Below are 22,907 nucleotides of genomic sequence, written 5' to 3' on the forward strand. Positions count from 1 at the left end.
GCTTTAACCCACTGAGCCACCCAGGTGTCCCCCTTTACTTCTTTTTCTTGCCCAACTGTTCTGGCTGGGACTTCTAGTACTATGCTGGTGAGAGTGGTTACCCTTGTCTTATCCCTTATCTTAGAGGGAAAGCTCTTAACAGCTCCCTGTGGGTATGATGTCAGCTGTGGGTTTATGCTCTAGTTTCTTAAAATGCAAATTTAGACAGTTTTTAAAAATATATAAGCATTTTTTCTGATATAAGCATTTAAAACTGTAGATTTTCCTGTAACTACTGCTGTAGCTGCATCCCACAAATTTTTATGTTGTATTTTTATTTTTATATTAGAAGTATTTGCTATTTTCCCTTGAACTTCCTCTTTTTACTTAGGAGTTATTCAGAAGTAGAACATTTAGTTTCCAAATATTTGAGTGTCTTCAGGATTTTATTGTTTTGCTTTCTAATTAAATTCTGCTGTGTTCAGAGAAATTCTATGTATGATTTCAATCTCTTAAAATGTACTGACATTGCCACCAGATGGTCTATTTTGACAAACAAATCATGTGCATGTGTAAGGAATATGTATTCTAGGGGCGCCTGGGTGGCTCAGTGGATTAAGCCGCTGCCTTCGGCTCAGGTCATGATCTCAGTCAGGGTCCTGGGATCGAGCCCCACATCGGGCTCTCTGGTCCGCAGGGAGCCTGCTTCCTCCTCTCTCTCTGCCGGCCTCTCTGCCTACTTGTGATCTCTCTCTCTGTCAAATAAATAAATAAAATCTTAAAAAAAAAAAAAAAGGAATATGTATTCTATAGTTTTGGGGATTAGTGTTCAAAAATATCAATCGGATCTGAGTGCCTGAATGGTTCAGTTGGTTAAGCTTCTGCCTTCAGCTCAGGTCAAGATCTCAGGGTCTCTTTGTCCCTCCTCTCTCTCTCTCAAATAAATAAATAAAATCTTTTAAAAAATATACTAATTGGATCATCAAAATTGACAGTTTTTCTCGGATTCTCTGTATTTGTACTGGTTTCTTTTCCTCTTCTCAGTTACTAGTAGAGAGGTGTTAAAATCTACAACTATGACTGCTGATTTGTATATGGCCTCCTTTAGTTGTCTCAGTTTTTGCTTTAAGTATTTTAAAGTTCTGTTATGAAGGACTTATTAATGAATGTATATTAGGATTGTTGCATTTTTTTGAATTGACCTTTTTATCATTATCAAATATTCCTCTCTCTCTGGCAATACTCCTTGTCTTGAAATCTATTTTGTCTAACGTTATAGCCAGTTCAGCTCTCTATGGTCAATATCTGCATGCTTATCTTTTTCACTTTTAAATTTTGCTTTTAAATTATCGATTTTAGATTTTAAGTATAATTCTTTTTTTTTTTTAAGATTTTTATTTATTTGACAGAGATCACAAGTAGGCAGAGAGGCAGGCAGAGAGAGAGGAAGGGAAGCAGGCTCCCTGCTGAGCAGAGTGTGATGTGGGGCTCGATCCCAGGACCGAGATCATGACCTGAGCAGAAGGCAGAGGCTTTAACCCACTGAGCCATCCAGGCGCCCCTTTAAGTATAATTCTTTTTTTTTTTTTTTAAGATTTTATTTATTTATTTGACAGAGAGAGATCACAAGTAGGCAGAGAGGCAGGCAGAGAGAGAGGAGGAAGCAGGCTCCCTGCAGAGCAGAGAGCCCGATGCGGGGCTCGATCCCAGGACCCTGAGATCATGACCTGAGCCGAAGGCAGCGGCCTAATCCACTGAGCCACCCAGGCGCCCCTAAGTATAATTCTTAAAGATAGCATAGTTAGGCATTTTAAAAAAAGATTTTATTTATTTATTTGAGAGAGAGAGCGAGCGAGCAAGAGAGAGAGCATAAGCAGGGGGAGCACCAGGCAGAGGGAAAGCGAGAAGCAGGCTCCCCACTGAGCAGACAGCCTGATGCAAGTCTTGATCCTAGGACCCGGGGGATCACGATCTGAGCAGAAGGCAGACACTTAACCAACTTTGTCACCCAGGCATCCCAGGCATTTCTTTTTTTTTTAAATCTAGTCTGATAATCTCTACTTTTCCAGTATAGTGCTTAGTTCATTGACATTTAATATAATGAAAATAGGACCAGACCTGAGTCTACCATCTTGCTATTTATTTTCTATTTATGCCATGGTTTTTTTCCCCAGTACTTTCTTTTCTATTGTCTTTTCATTTATTTATTAGAATTTCAAAATTAACTTCTCTGTTGGCTTTCTAGGTATGCTTCTTAGCATTTTTTTTTTTAAAAAGTAGGTCCTGCCTGGGTGGCTCAGTTGGTTAAGCAACCGACCCTTGATTTTGGCTCAGGTCATGATCTCAAACCCCATGTCTGACTCTGTGCTGGGTGTGGAGCCAGCTTGGGATTCTCTCCGTCCTTCTCCCTCTGCCCCTCCCCCTGCTCACTCTCTCTCTCTAAAGGAAAAAAACAAAACAAAAAAACAAAACAAAACCTCCTTCTACTAGTTCTCGAAGTATAGCCCCACACCAGCAGCATCAACATCACTTGGAATCTTGTTAAAATGCTAATTCTCAGGCCCTACCCCTGACCTTCTGAATTAGAAACTCGGGGGGAGGAAGGGGTCTGGCAGTCTGTGTTTCATCCACCCCTCCAGGTAATTCTGATGCACCCTGAAGGTTTTGAATCTCAATACTCTACAGATCAGAATACCCAATCTTTACCTACTATGGTCTATTCACAGTCAATATTGTATGCTCTCATAACAAATTCAAGAACCTTGCAACACAACTGTTTCATTTTACATATGTGCCATTTTCTGTAGAAAATTTCTTCTCCTCTCTGTAGATTTGACGTTCCATCTGGTATCATTTCCCTTCAATCTGAAAAATATCTTTTGGCATTACTTTTGGCATATTTTTTTATGTAAAGTCAGCTACCATTCATAAGTTTTCCTCTTATGTAATATGTTGCTTTTCTATGACTGCTTTCAAGATTTTCTTTGTAGGTTTTCTGTATGGTATCTTGGGGCTTTGCAAACATGTGGGTTATCTGGGTTGGGTTCAGAATATCTTGGATCTGTACCTTTTAAAAAATTAAATGTGGGAATATTTTATCCTTTGTCTTTTTCTGTTTGTTTCCCTGTGCCATGTGTCTCTCCTCTCCTTTTAGGAACTCTATACATCAGTTAAATTGCTTAACATTGTCCCAGAGGCCTCTGAGGCTCTACCACAGTTTTTCCCAGTTTTGTCTGCTGTTCTCACAGTGGGATAATTTCTTTTTTTTTTTTTTTTAAGATTTTATTTATTTATTTGACAGAGAGAGAGAGATCACAAGTAGTCAGAGAGGCAGGCAGAGAGAGAGGAGGAAGCAGGCTTCCTGCGGAGCAGAGAGCCTGACGCGGGACTCGATCCCAGGACCCTGAGATCATGACCTGAGCCGAAGGCAGCGGCTTAATCCACTGAGCCACCCAGGCGCCCCAGTGGGATAATTTCTATGGATGTATTCTCAGATTCACTCACCCTTGCTTTTACTATTTCTGATCTGTTTTGAAGCCCATTAAGAATTTTTCTTTTCAGGGGCGCCTGGGTGGCTCAGTGGGTTAAAGCCTCTGCCTTCGGCTCAGGTCATGATCCCAGGGTCCTGGGATCTAGCCCCGCGTCAGGTTCCCTGCTCAGCAGGGAGCCTGCTTCCTCCTCTCTCTCTCTGCCTGCCTCTCTGCCTACTTGAAATCTCTGTCAAATAAATAAATAAAATAAAATCTTTAAAAAAAAAAAAAAAAAAGAATTTTTCTTTTCAGGGATGCCTGGGTGGCTCAGTTCGTTAAGCGGCTGCCTTCAGCTCAGGTCATGATCCCAGCATCCTGGGATCGAGTCCCACATCGGGCTCCTTGCTCCACAGGGAGCCTGCTTCTCCCTCTGCCACTCTGTCTGCCTGTGCTCTCTCTCCCTGACAAATAAATAAATAAAATCTTAAAAAAAAAAAAAAAAAAAGAATTTTTCTTTTCAAGTACTATACTTTTCACTTCTAAATTTGTTATACCTAAATAATTCCTCTTTATCTCTGAGATTTCTCCACTCATTATGGCTACATTTATATTAAATTCATAACAAACATTTTTAAAAAAGATTTTATTTATTTGACAGAGAGAGAGATCACAAGTAGGTAGGGAGGCAGGCAGAGAGACAGAAGGAAGCAGGCTCTCCTCAGAGTAGAGAGCCCGAAGTGGGGCTCGATCCCAGGACCCTGGAATCATGACCTGAGCCGAAGGCAGAGGCTTTAACCCACTGAGCCAGCCAGGCGCCCCCATAACAAACATTTTGAAGCCACTGCTAATTCCAATATCTCAGCCATCTCAGCATCAAATTCTACTGATGGCTTTTTGACTACAGAACCTGTGTTCGTGTTCCTACATAGGTTTACTAATTTTGTATTGCATGCTAGACAGTATGCTGAACTTCTTCTGGTAGACAAAAAATTACTGGCAGATTTTTTTTGGCCCTGCCATGCTTCCTTTTGTTATTATTCTGTTTCAGTTATAAACTAAATTTAGACCATCTTTCCTCCATAATGAGGTCTTTGAATTTCATATAATTTTCATGTGTCACAAAATATTATTACTGGGATTTTCCTTCAGCCAATGCTTCAGTCTGTTAAGCATTTGCCTTTGGCTTACATCATGATCTCAGGGTCCTGGGATTGAGCCCTGAGTTGGGCTCCCTGATCGCAGGGAACCTACTCTCTCTCCTCCCTGCTTGTGCTCTCTAAATAAATAAATAAGTAAAATCTTTAAAATAAAAATGCAAAAATCATTTTTTTTAAATTAGTTAGTTTTTTGGTTTTTTTTTGAAGATTTTAATTATTTGAGAGAGAGAAAGCACGAGAAGTGGAGGGTCAGGGGGAGAAGCAGACTCTCTGCTGAGCAGGGAGCCTGATGTGGAACTTGATCCCAGGACTCCAGGATCACAACCCGAGCCGAAGGCAGTCGCTTAACCAACTGAGCCACTCAGTTCGTTTTTTTCTTTAAAAAAAAAAAAAAAAAAGATTTTATTTATTTGAGAGACTGAGTGTGTGTGCATGAGCACAGAGAGGAGCAAAGGGAGAGGGAGAAGCAGACTCCTCTCTGAGCAGTGAGCCTGATGTGGGCTTAATCCAAGGACCCTGAGAGCATGACCTGAGTCAAAGGCAGATGCTTAACCGACTGAGCCACCTAGGTGCCCCAAACTCTTCTCACATACTTTTTATAAGATTTTATTTATTTATTTGAGAGAGCAAGTGAGAGAGAGAGCGCAACAAGCAGGGTAAGGGGCAGAGGGAGAAGCAGACTCTCCACCAAGGGGGGAGCCAGACGTGGGGCTTTAACCTGGGACTCCAGGATCCTGACCTGAGCCAAAGGCAGAGGCTTAACTGAGCAACCCAGGCACGCCCTTTTCTCATATCTTGATACATCCTGTCCAACCTATTCTCCATTACAACGAGAATACCTACTTAGAGACCCTCCATAAAACTGCCAGTCCTTAAAATTCTGAAGCAATTAACTTTTATGTCATTCTATGCATTCCAACACTTCTCTGATTTGTAGTTGTACTACAGACTTTATATCTGTACTTGTTTATATGGTGTTTTATTTTTTTAATTATTTTTTAAAAAATACTTTATTTATTTATTTAACAGACAGAGATCACAAGTAGGCAGAGAAGCAGGTGGGGGTGGGGGGAGCAGGCTCCCCACTGAGCAGAGGGCCTGATGCGGGGCTCGATCTCAGGACCCTTAGATCATGACCTGAGCGGAAGGCAGAGGCTTAATCCACTGAGCTACCCAGGTGCCCCTATATGGTGTTTCAGAACTAATGTACTTTTTCAAGTCTATAATCTCCCCCTCACTTAATTTCTAATCTCATCCCCAGATTTTGTTGACAGAGAGATCATCTATAACTTCTGTACATGGTTAAGCCTGTCATGGTAAATTATGACCAAATCTATTCTTCTCTTTTCTACTGGATTTCATGTGCAAGATACAGTCTCTTCTCTTTTGTCTGCCTTTTCTCTTAATTACCCGTTTTTATAATATAATAGAAACATTTACCATTTTTATAACAGGAAAAGTGATATTAATATGTAACTCAAGGTTACCTTTTCTCCAGAAAATATTCTTTGATAAATCCAACCACTGTTTAATCCCTTTCAGTGCAGTTATTAATCTACCTATTTATTCACTTAACACCTTGTTATTTCCTTTGTTACATAAATTGTAATTTTACTTTACTAAATTATTGAGGCTTAATTTAAACTTGAGGTTTTGGTGGTACTTTCCTTCCACATCATAACTGAACAGAACAGAAAGACTCACATCTATGAGTTCACAGAATTTACACCCTTTATTACACCCTAAATTAAATTAAATTATTTATTAAATTAAATTATTATTTAATTAATTATTTAATTATTATTAATTAAATTAAATATTATTGTTAAATTAATTAAAATTAAATTAAATTATTTACACCCTAAATTAAAATGCTGAGCAAACTACCTACTGAATAATTACTATTCAGTCATTAGAAATGGACTATCCCTAAACCCAAAGAGCACAGTGTTTGGTGTTTGTGACTTAACTGTTTAAGATCGGTTAGAAAAGAAAATAAATGACGTGAAAGCAAAAGACAGGACAATTTAAAATTTTAGAAATTCAAACAATGTCTAGCCATGCTTATTCCAGTGAATTTTAAATTTCATCTTTGTGGCAGTTTGCTTTAGTTTATGTTGTAGTAGACATTACTTTGAACCAATACACTTTCTCCCAAGCAGCTTAAAAACCAGATGCCACAGATAAAGAAATAATAACTTCTACAGTACACTGCTATAGAACTATAGTTTAAGCTTTTATATTTTTTAAGGTTTTATTTATTTATTTGACAGACAGAGATCACAAGTAGGCAGAGAGACAGGCAGAGAGAGAGGGGGAAGCAGGCTCCCTGCCAAGCAGAGAGCCCGATGTGGGGTTCGATCCTAGGACCCTGAGACCATGACCTAAGCCGAGGGCAGAGGCTTAAACCACTGAGCCACCCAGGCATCCCTAGTTTAAGCTTTTAAAATTTAAAAGCCATTTCTCTAGTGGTTATCTAGTAGTTATCTTGGTGAAAAATATACAGCAAAATGGTAATAGGTTATGTTCACTTACCTGTAACTTTGGTTCCGATAACCAGGGGCAAAGGAATTTCATCTGGGAGATCTTTGAATTGGGAAACATCTGCAACTTTCCTTTGTTGTAAGAGCCTTATTTTCTGTCGTTTCTGTTTTAATGCTGATCTCTCTTCCTCAAAAAATGCGGAAGAACATCTAGAATAAATTATAAAAATCATATAAACTGGTAACTATCCTCTACAAAAACTTGAAGTCAGGGGGCCCCCAGGTGACAAGTCAGTTGAGTACCTGACTCTTAGTTTTGGCTCAGGTCATGCATGATCTCAGAGTCGTGAGATCAAGGCCCAGGTCAGACTCCGAGCTTGGCAAGGGGTCTACTAAAATTTCTCTCTCCCTCTGCCCCATCACACACTCACTCGCACTCTCTCTCTCAAAAGTGAATAAATCTTTTAAAAAACACACACACACAACCAAAATACAAAACTTGAAATCAGACCACCCATCTCACCATTCCCTCTTTTCCTCTCTTTTGAGTAATATATTTAAAAATGAGTTCTTAGAAATAATAATTGTTTCCCTTCAAAGTAAATTATATCTTTTTAAAAATGGGACTTTGCAAGACTTAAAGAGTTATAAGCAAGTCTACATTATCCTTTCCTACACAGCAGGAGGATTTGTTTACCATCCTTTGACAACACCGCATCTGGATCCAAGGTCTCCTCCTGGGATGAAGTTCAATTATAATATTCTGTTCAGAAGAACATGATATTTTCCCTGTGACCCCGTGAGCACACCAATAAAGAACTAAAGATGAGGCTTACTTCTGTGTAAATGTTTAACCATAGTTCCTGCCTTAAAGCATAAATACTGAATTTATTCTTATCTTTAGGGCCTATCTTATTTCTATTTTCAAATACTGGGATGAACCAAAGTAACTTAAACATAGCTTTGTGCCACAAAATATATATCTATAAAACCATCATCACAGACAAGATAATGAACATCTGAAGACATCAATCACTCCCCAAAGTTTCCTTGTGGCACTTTATTATCCTTCCTTCACAATCCTCCCACTTCTGTATCTCCACTGCTCAAGCAATCACTAAGTTGCTTTCTGTCATTATAGCTTCTATCTTCTAAAATTTTATATAAACGATATCATCTAGTATGAACTCTTCTGTGAGGCTTCTTTCACTCAGCCTAATTATTTTAAGATTAATCCATTTTGTTGCATGCATCAATGGTTCATTCTTTTTATTGGAGAATAATAACCTTTTCTTTGAATGTGTCGTAATTTGTTTACCCATTCTCCTACTGGTGGACATTCGTGTTGTTTCCAGTTTGGGGTCATTACAACAAAGTTGATATGAACAGTTCTGTATAGGTTTTTGTATAAACATATGCTTTAATTTCTCTTAACTAAATACCTAGAAATAGAATGGCTAAGTCATATGGTCAGTGCATGTTTAACCTTTTAAGAAACCAAAGAAGCCAAATATTACCAAAGACGATATACACATGACAAGCCACTTTGATGCTCACCATACTGTCATTAGGGAAATATAAATAAAGTGAGACATTACTACAAATCTATTAGAATGACCGAAATCTAGAACACAGACAACACCAAATGTTGGCAAGGATGTGGAACAACAGAAACTCTTGTTCATTCTCATGGGAATGCAAAATGGCATGGACACTTTGGAAGATAGTTTGGTGGTTTCTTATAAAACTAAACATAGTCTTATCATACAATCCAGCAACCATACTCTTTGGTATCTACCCAGATGAGCTAAAAGCTTATGTCCAAAACCTTAACATGGATGTTTACACCAGTTTACTCATAACTGGCAAAACTTCGAAGCAACCAAGATGTGTCTTAGTAAGTGAGTGGGTAAAAAAATAGAGGAGTATATTCAGACAATGGAATACTATTCAGCGCTAAAAAGGATGAACTATGAAGCCATGAAAAGATACAGAGGAACCTGAAATGCATATTACTAAGTGAAAGAGGCCAATCTGAAAAGGCCACATATGGTATGATTCCAATATATGACATTCTGGAAAATGCAAAACTCTGGAGATAGTCAAAATGATCAGCAGTTGCCAGGAGTTGGGGCCCTATGGAGAGGAAGGAACAAGTGGAGCACAAAAGATTATCAGAGCAGTAAAAATACTGTATATGACATTATAATGATAGATATATGTCATTATACATTTTTCAAAACCCACAGATACAAAACCAAGAGTAAGCCCTAATGTAAACCATGGACTTGGGAGATTATGATAAACTGATATAGACTCATCAGTTTTCACAATGTATCACTGTGGTAGAACATACCCATAAGGGGAAGGCTGTGCATCTCTGAGGGCAGGGAGTATACAGGAAATCTCTCTATCTTTCTCTCAATTTTGTTGTGAACCTAAAATTCTCTAAAAAAAAATTGACTGAGCCACCCAGGCGCCCTTAATCTTATAAATTTTAGACATTATGGGTTCATTTGCATTTTTCTATTGGCCAAATGTTGACTACCTTCTCTAGTATTTATTTGACATCCTTATATCTTTGGTGAAGCGTCCATTCAAATCATTTAGCAATTTGTTAATTGGGTTTATACTTTTTTTAATTTTTTTTCATTGACATGAAAACGACACCCAGTATTATATTAGTTTCAGGTGTACAACATAATGACAACGTAATGACAACGTAATGACAATTTTTCCACACCATTCAATTCTGACCACAATAAGTGCAGTCAACACCTGCCACCAGATGTTATTACAATATTATTGACTATTCCCTACACTGTGCTTTTTTTTTTCATTTCCATGAAATTTTTTTTTTTTTTTTTTTTTACAATTAGTTATTTATTTGACAGAGAGAAAGATCACAAGTAGGCAGAGAGGCAGACAGAGAGAGAGGAGGAAGCAGGCTCCTCACCGAGCATACAGCCCAATGTGGGCCTCGATCCCAGGACCCTGAGACCATAACCCGAGCTGAAGGCAGAGGCTTAACCCACTGAGCCACCTAGGCACCTTAATTATTCTTTTTATAACCAGAATTTTATACGTCTTAATTCCTTGTACTTATTTCACCCACCTCCCCTCAGGTAACCACCAGCTTGTGTTCTGTATTTAAGAGGTTTTTTTTTTTTAATTTTTGTCCTTTTTTTCCATTTTCTTTCTTTTTTTCTTTTTTAAAGATTTTATCTACCTATTTGACAGAGCAAGTGAGATAGCATAAGCAGGGGGAGCAGCAGAGGGAGAGTGAGAAGCAGGCTTCCCGCTGAGCAGAGAGCCTAATGCAGGGCTTGATCCCAGGACCCCGGGATCATGACCTGAGTCAAAGGCAGATGCTCAACCGACTGAGCCACCCAAGTGCCCCTTATCTTCTTTTTTCAGTTTCTATACATGAGTGAATCATATGATTTTGTCTTTCTTTGTCCGACTTATTTCACTTAGCATAATACACTCAAGATCCAACCACGTTGTTGCAAATGGCAAGATTTCATTCTTTTTTATGGTAAAAAAGAATGAAAAAAGTCCAGTGTGTGTATGTGTGTGTGTGTGTGCAACACGCCCACATTCTTGTAAATGAGGGAACTATTAAAAACATCATCAGCAACGTCATGTGTTAATACAGAAATAAAATATTACCAGTGCAATTAAAAGTTCTCCTTGCATTTCATCACTATTTACAGAAATCATTAAAATTAGATTGTTTCTACTTGCCCAAGTCATTTTATATTTCCATGCCTTCCCTGGATTTTTGCACCATCTAAAGTGAAAAAATCTTGGGTGCCTGGGTAGCTCAGTCATTAAGCATCTGCCTTCGCCTTAGGTCATGATCTCAGGGCCCTGGGATGAAGCCCCACATTGGGCTCCCTGCTCGGCGGGAGGCCCGCTTCTCCCTCTCCCACTCCCTCTGCTTGTGTTCCCTCTCTCACTGTCTCTCTTTGTCAAATAAATAAATAAAATCTTTTTAAAAAATTTTTTTAAAAAGTGAGAAAGTCTTGTGCATGCTTTTACTAGGCAGAGAGACATTATATGAGAACTAATAATCTAACAGATTCCAAAACTTCACTCAAAAGTAATATAAAGTTCTCCAATGTGTTAGAAAGCAAGATATCACTGCAAAAGGGAAGGTCATTTCACATGAAAAGTAATTATCAGAAAATATCGGATAGGTTGACTTGATTTTTCTTTCTGGGGTTTTGTTTTTTTGAGATAACCTGTGTTTTTATTTTATTGAGTTATAGTAGACATATAACACTCTATGTAACCTTCAGGTGTACAACAGTGTGATTCAATATTTGTATATATTGTGAAATGACCACGGCACTAAGTCTTGTTAACATCTGACACCATGTGTAGTTAGAACATTTTTTTCCTTGGGATGAGAACTTTTAATACCCACTGTCAGCAATTTTCAAATACGTGTTACAGTATTATTAACTGTAGTCATCACACTATCCACCACACTTCTGGATTTACTTTTATAACTGCAAGTTTGTACCTTTTGATCCCCTTCACTTATTTCTCCTACCCCCTTATCCTGTTTTTATATAAAGTAAGACATGCACTTGTAAGAAGGCTTCTGCAGTGATAAACAGTTTTTAAAAAGATAATAACAATGTAGGGATACCCTGAGAGCTTCATTAAATATTGTTACCTCCTGAAAAACATTTGACCGCCCACATCCACTTATACATGGGGTTTTTTTTGGACAAATGCAGTGTGGTACTGTAAACATATCTTCCATTTCCTACAATCTTCTCAATACCATTTTCTATTCTTTAGCTTACTTTATTGTAAAAACACAGTATATAATACACATGAAATACAAAATATGTGTAATTGACTGTTTATGTTATCAGTAAGGCTTCTAGTCAATAACAAACTACCAGTAGTTAGGTTTTTGGAGAGTCAAAAGTCGTATGTAGATTTCTGACTGCAGGGTTGGCATCCCTACCCCCCAACGAAAGGATCAACTATATTTTCTAGTGCCCTCTTAAAATATTTTTTGGGGGCGCCTGGATGGCTCAGTGGGTTAAGCCTCTGCCTTCAGCTCAGGTCATGATCTCAGGATCCTGGGATCGAGCCCTGCATTGGGCTCTCTGCTCAGCAGGGAGCCTGCTTCCACCTCTCTCTCTGCCTGCCTCTCTGCCTACTTGTGATCTCTGTCAAATAAATAAATAAATAAAATCTTTAAAAAATATATATATATTTTTTGGAACATAGTGGGGCATAGACAATGTAAGAAAATTATATACAAAGCCTGTAATTTCAACAAAAATGGAATTGTATATTTAATTTTAAGACGCATAGGTATAAAAAGCACCTACCTGAAAGCTGGTTAACAGGATATATTTAAGATAAAATTATTCTGAAAAGTAATGTTTCAGTACTAGTCTTTGTGATGATGAAAAAGAATCAATGTGGTAATTATACTACAAACTAAATGACTGATCTCATTTTTAATAAAAATATTAATTTTACCTCCGTGGTTTGCCCATAAGTCGCCTGATTTTTCCCCATTCTACTCTTGTTAACTTTCTTGTTTTTAAATTCGGAAAGGATTCCTTCAGACACACACAGAAGTCATTATCGCCTTCAAACAGTGGCCTATAAAACAGAAATGGTATTTTAATGGTTAAGACACAATAAGTTACTTCAGGGGCATAAATTTCAAAATATGCTTTCTAATTTTCAGCATTATACTAATCACCAAGTGCCATCTTTCACTTCTGCCCAGAACATATACAAAACAGGCACAAAGGGCGCCTGGGTGGCTCAGTGGGTTAAGCCTCTGCCTCTGGCTCAGATCATGATCTCAGGGTCCCAGGATCAAGCCTCACATCAGGCTCTCTGCTCAGCAGGGAGCCTGCTTCCCCCTCTCTCTCTGCCTCCTGTTCTGCCTAGTTGTGATCTCTTTCTCTCTCTGTCAAATAAATAAATTAAAAAAAAAAAAAATTAAAAAAGAAAACAGTCACAAATTCAAAGTGCTAACACTGAAAGTGTTATCTGTGAAACAACCAATGTATACAAGTTACTCAAGAAATACTGTCTGTGCTGGAGATTCCAGGAGACACTGATTTTTGCTAAATCTCATGTGTGAGTACATCCTAGTATATCCTAGCATTGTCCTTATATCCAGTGAGGACAAACAATGTTAGCTACAATTTATCTTTTTTCCAAAGGCAATACCAACACCATGGAATCCTCCTTGAGATTAAATCAATTTTAGAAAACTGGAGGCCTCTCCAGGATTAGGTCATGATCCCAGGGTCCTGGCATCGGGTTCCCTGCTCAGAGGGGAGTCTGCTTCTCCTTCTCCCTCTGCCCCTCCCCTGTCCTGGTGTTCTCTCTCTTTCAAATAAATGACTAAAATCCTTTAAAAAAAAAAAAAAAAAAGAAAGAGAAGAGAAAGACTATTCTAAAAATTTTACTGAATCATTTGTACCATTAGTAACTGCTTCTCTACCAATACACTAGCATTTAAAATCTCAAGATATATAGGGGTGCCTGGGTGGCTCAGTGGGTTAAGCAACTGCCTTCAGCTCAGGTCATGATCCCAGGGTTCTGGGATCGAGCCCCACGTCAGGCTCTCTGCTCAGCAGGGGGCCTGCTTCCTCCTCTCTCTCTGCCTGCCTCTCTGCCTACTTGTGATCTCTGTCTGTCAATAAATAAATACAATCTTTAAAAAAAACTAAAATAAAATCTCAAGATGTATAAAACACATCTTGTTTAGGGGCACCTGGGTGACTCAGTCAGTTAAGCAGCCAACTCTTCATTTCAGCTCAAGTTATGGTCCGGGGTCCTGGGATCAAGCCCCGCATCAGGCTCCCTGCTCAGCAGGGACTCTGCTTCTCCCTCTCCCTCTCTCAACGCTTATGCTCTAAAATAAATAAATAAATAAATAAATAAATATCTTTAAAAAAATAAAAGGAAAAAACATGTCTTATTCATTACAAATACAGGAACCCTGTTCTATGTCTTCTCCACTCCATGGCCTTTGTAAATTATAATATGGATTATATTTTCATTTGAGTTTTCACAAAAATGTATAACCACTTCTGTGAAGGGAGAAGGAGAAAAGCAAATGTGAGAAATGGATATGGATCAAAGTAGAATGAAGAACAGAAAAAAGAAATCGGGGGAAAAAAAGAATCAAAACAGACCTACAGAAAAGAAAACAGCGTATAATGTTTGAGAATTTCTGGTTAAAGTGACATCCACGATGTAAGCCATGATACGTACTTATCTATATTTGAGTAGAACCATTCATATATGCACCATTTATGTGCTTTGGGAAGCTTGAGGAGGTTACGTAATCGGAAACCAATCTTCTGTGAGGCTTTCTTGTCTGGTGTGGACATCGTTGCCGTAAATTTCTACACAATAAAAAAAGACATTAATTACAGTTTCATCAGGTAAAAATGAACATATATAATGTCGAATACATTTGTAAAAAGGTAGATTATCATGTGCTCAGAAAGATTCAACAGCATAAATTTTTTTGTTATTTAATAAACATTCTGAGTATTTCTTACAAAGGTAAAGCCTCCAGTTTTTATAACATATTCTGACAAGGAAGGTGAAATCATTTGCCCCCACCATGTTTACACTGAGATACAATTTCAATTTAAGTGTATAGGAAGAAGGTAATTGTGGACTCCCAGGTGCCTCAGTTGGTTAAGCAACTGCCTTCAGCTCAGGTCATGATCCCGGAGTCCTGGGATCGAGTCCTGCATTGGGCTCCCAGCTCCACGGGGAGTCTGCTTCTCCCTCTGACCTTCTCCCCTCTCATGCTCTATCTCAAATAGATAAATAAAATCTTTAAAAAAAAAAAAAAGGTAATTGTGACGGAGAGACAGAGAAAATGCAAACAAACAACTACCAGACCCAGAAGTTTTCACCAGTGAATTCTGTATCAATCACAGCACCAATGCTATTAAAATGTTTTAATTCAATGAAAAAAAAAAAAGAAAGCTTCCCAACTATTTTTTTTTTTTAAGATTTTATTTATTTGACAGAGAGACAGTGAGAGAGGGAACACAAGCAGAGGGAATGGGAGAGGGAGAAGCAGGCTTCCCGCCGAGAAGGGAGGTGGATGCCCGGCTGGATCTCAGGACCCTGGGATCATGACCCCAGCAGAAGGCAGACACTCAACGACTGAGCCACCCAGGCGCCTCACTTCCCAATTATTATTACAAAGACAGCATAAACAGATAAAATCTACCAAAGGATAATAAAAGAAAATGTCAAAAAATATCACTTGTTTGCATGACTTCATTTTTTAAAGATTTTATTTATTTATTTGAGAGAGAGAGAGAGTAAGAGAGAACATGAGAGGGGAGAAGGTCAGAGGGAGAAGCAGACTGCCTGTAGAGTCAGGAGCCCGAAAACGGGATCCCAGGACTCCAGGACCCCAACCCAAGCCGAAGGCAGTGGCTCAACAAACTGAGCCACCAAGGCGCTCCCCCACCTTTTTTTTTTTTTAAGATTTTTATTTATTTATTTGACAGATAGAAATCACAAGTAGGCCGAGAGGCAGGCAGAGAGAGAGGAGGAAGCAGGCTCCCTGCTGAGCAGAGACCCCCCCCAACGTGGGACTCGATCCCAGAACCCTGAGAACATGACCTGAGCTGAAGCAGAGGCCTAACCCCACTGAGCCACCCAGGCACCCCTTTATTTATTTTCTTTTTTAAAATTTTATCTATCTGGAAGAGAGAGAGCTCACGAGTCGGGGGCGGGAGGGTGGGAGAGGGAGAAGCAAACTCTGTGCTGAGCAGGGAGCCCAAGGCAGGGCTTAATTCCAGGACCCTGCCATATTACCTAAGACAATCTAAAGTTCAATGCAATTCCTATAAAAATTCCAATTTTTCGGGGTGCCTGGGTGGCTCAGTGGGTTAAGGCCTCTGCCTTCGGCTTAGGTCATGATCCCAGGGTCCTGGGATCGAGCCCCACATCGGGCTCTCACTCAGCAGGGAGCCTGCTTCCTCCTCTCTCTCTGCCTGCCTCTCTGCCTACTTGAGATTTCTGTCTGTCAAATAAATAAATAAAATCTAAAAAAAAAAAAAAAATTCCAATTTTTCACAGAAGTAGAACAATCCTAAAATTTGTATGGAAGCACAAAAGATCCCAAATACCCAAAGCAATGTTGAGAACGAAGAACAAAGCTGGAGGCATCAAGCTCCCTAATTTCAAACTACATTACAAGCTATAGTAATCAAAATAGTATCATATTAACAAAAAGAGATAGATACACAGATCAATAAAACAGAATAGAGACCCCAGAAATAAATGCATGCATATGTGGTCAATTAATTTACAACAAAGGAGGCAAGAATATACAATGAAGAAAGGATATTTTCTTCAATAAATGGTGTTGGGAAAACTGGACCGTCACATACAGAAGAATGAAACTAGACAGAATCTTACACTATACACAAAACTATACTAAAGTCTTGGGGCCCATGGTGGATCAGTCAGTTAAGCATCCAACTTTGATTTTAGCTCAGGTCATGATCTCAGGGTCATGAGATCAAGTGCCACGTGAGCTCCTCTCCCTCTCTAAAAAAAATAAGAAAAAATAAATTTAAAAAATAGATTAAGGGCACCTGGGTGGCTCAGTGGGGTTAGGCCTCTGCTTCAGCTCAGGTCATGTTCTCAGGGTCCTGGGATCGAGCCCCACGTTGGGGGGGGGGGTCTCTGCTCAGCGGGGAGCCTGCTTCCCCACACCCCCCTCTGCCTGCTTGTGATCTTTGTCTGTCAAATAAATAAATAAAATCTTTAAAAAAATAGATTAAAGACTTGAATGTTAAGACCTGAAACCATAAAATCTAGGAAAATATGTAAGTGGTAAGCTCCTAGACACTGGTCTTGGTGATGATTCTTTTTGACACCAAAAGCAAAGGCATCCAAAAAAAGAAGAGAAAAATTAACAAGGTGGGGCTACACCAAACTAAAAACCTTCTGCACAGCAGAAGAAAGCACCAACAACATGAAAAGGCAATCTACAGAATAGGTGAAAATATTTGTGAATTGTAAATTTGACAAACAGTTAGTACCCAAAATATATAAAAACTCATACAACTCAATAGCAAAAAACCAATCCAATTAAAAAACGGGCAAAGTATCTGAAGAGACATTTTCCCAAAGACATACAGATGGCCAACATGTGCATGAAAAGGTGCTCAGTCACTCATCACGGAAATGCAAATCCAAAATGGGATATCACCTCATACCTTTCAGGATGACTAGAATCAAAAGGATAAAAAATAAGTGTTGGTGAAAATGTGGAAAAAAGGGAACCCTCATGCAGTGTTGGTAGAAATGTAAATTGGTGAGGCCACCATGGAAAACAGTATGGAGGATCCTCAGATAACTAAAAATAGAACTACCTTGGGGCGCCTGGGTGGCTCAGTGGGTTAAGCCTCTTCCTTCGGCTCAGGTCATGATCCCAGAGTCCTGGGATCAGCCTCGTATTGGCCTCTCTGCTTGGCGGGGAGCCTGCTTCCCGCTCTCTCTATCTCTGCTTGCCTCTCTGCCTACTTGTAATCTCTCTCTGTCAAATAAATAAAATCTTTAAAAAAATAAAATAAATAAAAAATAAAAATAGGACTACCTTATAATTCAATAATTCCACTGCTGGGAATTTATCTGAAGCAAACAAAAACACTAACTTGAGAAGATATCTGCGCGCCAATGTTCCTGAAGTATTATTTACAACAGTCAAGACATGGAAGCAACCTAAGTGTTCATTAATGGAAGAATGGATAAAGAGGATGTGGTGTATATATACATATACATACATTCACACACACACACTCTCTCACACACACACACACTAGAATATCATTCAGCTATAAAAAAGGAATGAAACCTTGCTGTTTGCAATAATATGAATGGGCCGTGAGGGCATTATGTTAAGTGAAATAAGTCAGAGAAAGACAAAAAACCTCCCCTGAAAAACAAAACAGACCAAAGCAAACAAACAAACGAACATACAATACACAACCCAAACTCATAAATACAGAGAGCACACTGGTGGTTGCTGGGAAGGAAGAAGTGAAATGGGTTGAAAGGGGTCAAAAGGTACAAACTTACAAAGTCATTATGTCGTGGGGATGTAATGCACAGCATGGTGACTACAGTATATGTTGTATTGCATATTTAAAAGTTGCCAACAAGGGTGCCTGAGGGGCTCAGTCGGTAAAGTGTCTGCCTTTGGTTCAGGTCGGGATCCCAGGGTCCTGGGATAGAGCCCCGCATTGGGATCCCTGCTCAATGGGGAGCCTTCTTCTCCCTCACCTGTTCCCCCTGCTTGTGTTCCCTCTCTTGCTGTGTCTCTCTCTGTCAAATAAATAAAATCTTTTAAAAAATAAAAAATAGAAGTTGCTAACAGAATAGATTTTAAAGGTTCTTATCATGAGAAAAAAAGTTTGTAACTGGTGACAAATGTTAACTATATACTTAATGTGATCATTTCATCATGTACACAAATATCAAATCATTATGTTGTGTACCTGAAACATATAATGTTCTGTCAATGTTATCTCAAAATTTTAAAAGCTTTTAAAAAAGGTACCAGATAAACATCTCAGAACATCAAAAGAATACAACACAATCAGGTAGAATTTGTGTCCAGAACGAAAGGGTGGTCCAGTATTAGAAAACTACTGAGATTGTCTGTCATTATTAATGAATAAAAACAATAAAAATCATGTGGTCACCTCTACTGGTGCTAAAGATACTGGATAAAACTCAATATTCATTAACAAAAACTCTCAACAGAATTAGACAGAATGACTAAAAATACATAATATGTCAAAAGTTAAATGATACAGTTAAAGCAGAGCCTGGGGTAGGGGAGGCAGGTGAGGGGTTAATTTATTAGGTAAATGCCTATATTAGAAAAAGACAAAGATCTCAAATAACATGTTCTTCTTAAGAATAAGAAGCTAGAAAAAGAAGAGCAAAGAAAACCGAAAGCAAGTAGAAAGAAGGAAATAAAAATTAAAGCAGAAATAAGTGAAATAGAAAAATAAGAGACAAATGATGAAAACAAATTTCTTTTTTTTTAGGGGCGCCTGGGTAGCTCAGTTGGTTAAGCGGCTACCTTTAGCTCAGGTTATGATCCCAGGGTCCTGGGATCAATCCCCTCATCAGGCTCCTTGCTCAGCAGGGAACCTGCTTCTTCTCCCTCTGCCTGCTCCTCTCCCGCTTGTGCTCTCTCTCTCAAATAAATGAATAAAATCCTAAAAAAAAAAAATTCTTTTTTTTTAAGTTTTATTCATTTATTTGAGAAAGAGAGAGTGCACAGGAGAGAGCAGGGGGAGGGGCAGAGGGAGAGGGACAAGCAGACTCCCTGCTGAGCAGGGAGCCTAAAGCAGGACTCAATCCCAGGACCCCGAGATCATGACCTGAACTGAAGGCAGACATTTAACTGACTGAGCCACCCAGGTGCCAAGAGTTCTTTGAAAATATCAACAAAACTGACAGACCTTTAGCTCTACTGACCAAGAAAACAAAAATAGATGGGTACCTTCTTAACCTGTAAAATTTATTTCTCCTCATTCCTCATTATCATATTCAATGTTAAAATACTAAAAACACTGTCATTAAAGTGAGAAATGTGACCAAGATGTTGACAATCACTACAATTTTTAACATTGTTTTGATGGAATTATCCAATAAGAGGAATAAAAACTGTAAAGGAGAAAACAAAACCATTATTTCCAGATGGTATGACTGTCCTTGAAAACTCAAGAAAACGGGGGCGCCTGGGTTGCTCAGTCATTAAGCGTCTTCAGCTCAGGTCAGGTCCTCCCCGTCTTCAGCGGGTCTAGATCCTAGAATCTAGCCCCGCATCCGGCTCCCTGCTCAGCAGGAAGCCTGCTTCTCCCTCTCCCACTCCCCTGCTTCTGTTCCCTCTCTCTCTGTATCTCTCTCTGTCAAATAAATAAAATCTTAAAAAAAAAAAAGAAAACAACCTAACCATTTAAAATAGTAAGAGAATTGGGGTGCCCGGGTGACTCAGTGGGTGGTTAAGCCTCTGCCTTCGACTGGAGTCATGATCTTAGGGTCCTGGGATTGAGCCCCACAATGAGCTCTCTGCTCAGCAGGGAGCCTGCTTCCCCCTCTCTCTCTGCATGCCTCTCTGCCTACTTGTGATCTCAGTATGTTAAATAAAAAAATAAAATCTTTTAAAAAATAAAATAGTAAGAGAATTGAATAAAGTGGGCAAATACAAAGTCGACATATAAAAATCAGTATCTTTAAAAAAAAAAACCTCTTTTCTCTATATAAGAGCTAGTTACAATAGAACAGAAGATATATCCTGTTTATGAAAGCCAAAATGACAAGCACAAAAGTATTAAAAACCCAGGAATACACTTAATAAATGTTCAAGATCAACATGGAAAAATATTTTGAAGTCTATAGAGGGACAACAAGGCTTGAATTAAATGGAACTAAAACTAGTTCTTAGAGAGTTTCAATGCTACAACTATGACACACAGCATAAATTTATTCATAATATTAGCACAATGCCAAGAAAAATCCTAACAGGATTTTTTCCTAGTCAAGTTGATTCTAAAGTACCTATGGAAAAATATATGTGCAAGAATACTTAGGAAAGGGCGCCTGGGTGGCTCAGTGGGTTAAGCCTCTGCCTTTGGCTCAGGTCGTGATCTCAGGGTCCTGGGACCAAACCCTGCATTGGGCTCTCTGCTGAGCAGGGAGCCTGCTTCCCCCTCTCTCTCTCTGCCTGCCTTTCTGCCTACTTGTGATCTCTGTCTAATAAATAAATAAAATCTTAAAAAAAAAAAAGAATCTTAGGAAAACTTAAAAAAGGATATGCAATAATGTCTTACCAGATATTAAAACACTACATAAAGCCACATTAAAATAATTTGACACTAGCACATACAGAGACATAGATAGATTCAAAGTCTAGAAATAATCCTAAATACATATAGGAATTTAACTTGAAGAGTTATCAAGTTATCAAGATATCAAGTTATCAAGAGAATTGAATAAAGTGGGCAAATACAAAGTCGACATATAAAAATCAGTATCCTTAAAAAAAAAAAACTCTTTTCTCTATATAAGAGCTAGTTACAATAGAACAGAAGATATATCCTGTTTATGAAAGCCAAAATATCTATCAAGTTAGATACAGGCAGCATTTTAAATCAATGTATAAAGATTACTCACTCAATGTTAACAGGACAACTAAGTAGTCCTGGGGGTGGCAGGTGGGGACACACACACACACACACAGACACAGACACACACACAAAACAAACAAGGTTGCAGTATTACCTCATTCTTTACTCCAAAATAAAATCCAGATGGATTGAAAATTAAAGCGTTAAAAAAAAATGAAATTAATTTGAGTGCATCCAAAAAGTACAAATTTTAGACTAGGGAAGATCTTTCTGAGTAAGTATAAACCAAGAAGTCATAAAAGCAAAGACAGTTTTGACCTTAACTTTTTTTCAATCCTACATGGTAAAAATATAGAAACAAAGCCAAACTATAAGCTAAAAAAAATTACAACCAATATAAGCAACCAAAGGCCTAATATTCTTAATTATATACAAAATTCTTACAAATGAATAAAAAAATGACCAAGAATCTAACAGAAAATAGGAAGAAAAAAAAATTTACAGGAAAGAAATATTTTTTAAACATACATGAAAAGTACCTCGACATCACTCGTAGATGGAATGCCACGTAGAACCAGGAAGATGTGAGTACCAGATTGGCAACAACCTACATGTTTGTTCATATACTGAACTGGCAAGCGTTTAAGAAAATAGACACTATGATGTACTGTTGGCAGAAAATATAGACCAGGGATGCCTAGGTGGCTCCGTTGGTTGGGAATCTGACTCTTGCCTTCGGCTAGGGTCATGATCTCAGGGTTGTGAGACTGAGGCCCCATAGCAGTCTCTGTGCTCAGCAGGGAGTCCACTTCCCCACTCCCTCCGCACCCCTCACCCCCTGCCGCCACTTGCTCTAAAATGAATAACTCTTACAAAATAAATAAATAAAAATAAAGCTGTTAGGACAACAGAAAAAAGGAGACCCAGAGACAGGCTGTAGGGTCATTTGTGTGTCAGCCTTCACTTGCCAGCTTTGGGATGGGGAGCAGGTTACTTGCCTATGTCTGTTTCAGCTGAAAATGGGAAATAAGACCATAGCCTAGGTCATCAGTTGCCAAAGACTAAATCAAAGCCACATGTGCTTAAAACAGAATCTGGCACACACTAAGTACTCGGTAGAAGTTGGTTTTTACAATTAGTCAGCTCTGGACAGGGCTCCTTAAAGAAACCCACAGAATACAGCAGATTGGGATTAGAAGGGGAAGGGAACAAGCCACATCATATAAATGAAGATAGAAATAAGTATGTTAAAAGAAGAAAAGAGAAAACTCATAGGATATAAAAACTTTTCACATATTTGAAGGAGTCTCATATCATGTTTGTCTTATTTGTATCTGCTCCGTATGGTTGGGAAGCAGAAAGCACTTTGTAAACTAGCTCCAGAGGGAATGATGTGCCTCGGGGAAGGACAGTGGACAGAGATGGGGCAGGATGGGTTAACGGTCATAAAGACCAATTTTCTGTAGGTTTGAAAAATTTCCTAATAAATAGAGGGGAGGGGCACCTGGGTGGCTGGGTCAGTTAAGCATCTGCTAAGGCTCAGGTCATGATCCCAGGGTCTTGAGATCGATATCCCACATTGGGCTCCTTGCTCAGAGGGGAGTTTGCTTCTTCCTCTGCCTCAGC

At 38.8% G+C, this 22,907-nt stretch overlaps 1 protein-coding gene across 4 annotated transcripts in view; it reads right to left on the bottom strand.

Moving 5' to 3' along the window:
• LIN9 (lin-9 DREAM MuvB core complex component) overlaps positions 1-22,907 on the bottom strand; it is a 72,932-nt gene that overhangs the window by 35,291 nt on the left and 14,734 nt on the right. For all 4 annotated transcript variants that reach the window (XM_045982014.1, XM_045982011.1, XM_045982013.1 and 1 more), the window contains 3 exons: positions 14,365-14,498; positions 12,604-12,729; positions 7,142-7,299 (listed from right to left, as the gene is read on the bottom strand). In XM_045982014.1, the coding sequence (XP_045837970.1) occupies positions 7,142-7,299; positions 12,604-12,729; positions 14,365-14,483 (403 nt within the window). In that variant the 5' untranslated portion in view covers positions 14,484-14,498. The remainder of the gene's footprint in view (positions 1-7,141; positions 7,300-12,603; positions 12,730-14,364; positions 14,499-22,907) is intronic.

The sequence above is a fragment of the Meles meles genome, chromosome 17 (genome assembly GCF_922984935.1).
Source record: "Meles meles chromosome 17, mMelMel3.1 paternal haplotype, whole genome shotgun sequence".
In the NCBI taxonomy this organism is placed as follows: Eukaryota; Metazoa; Chordata; class Mammalia; order Carnivora; family Mustelidae; genus Meles; species Meles meles.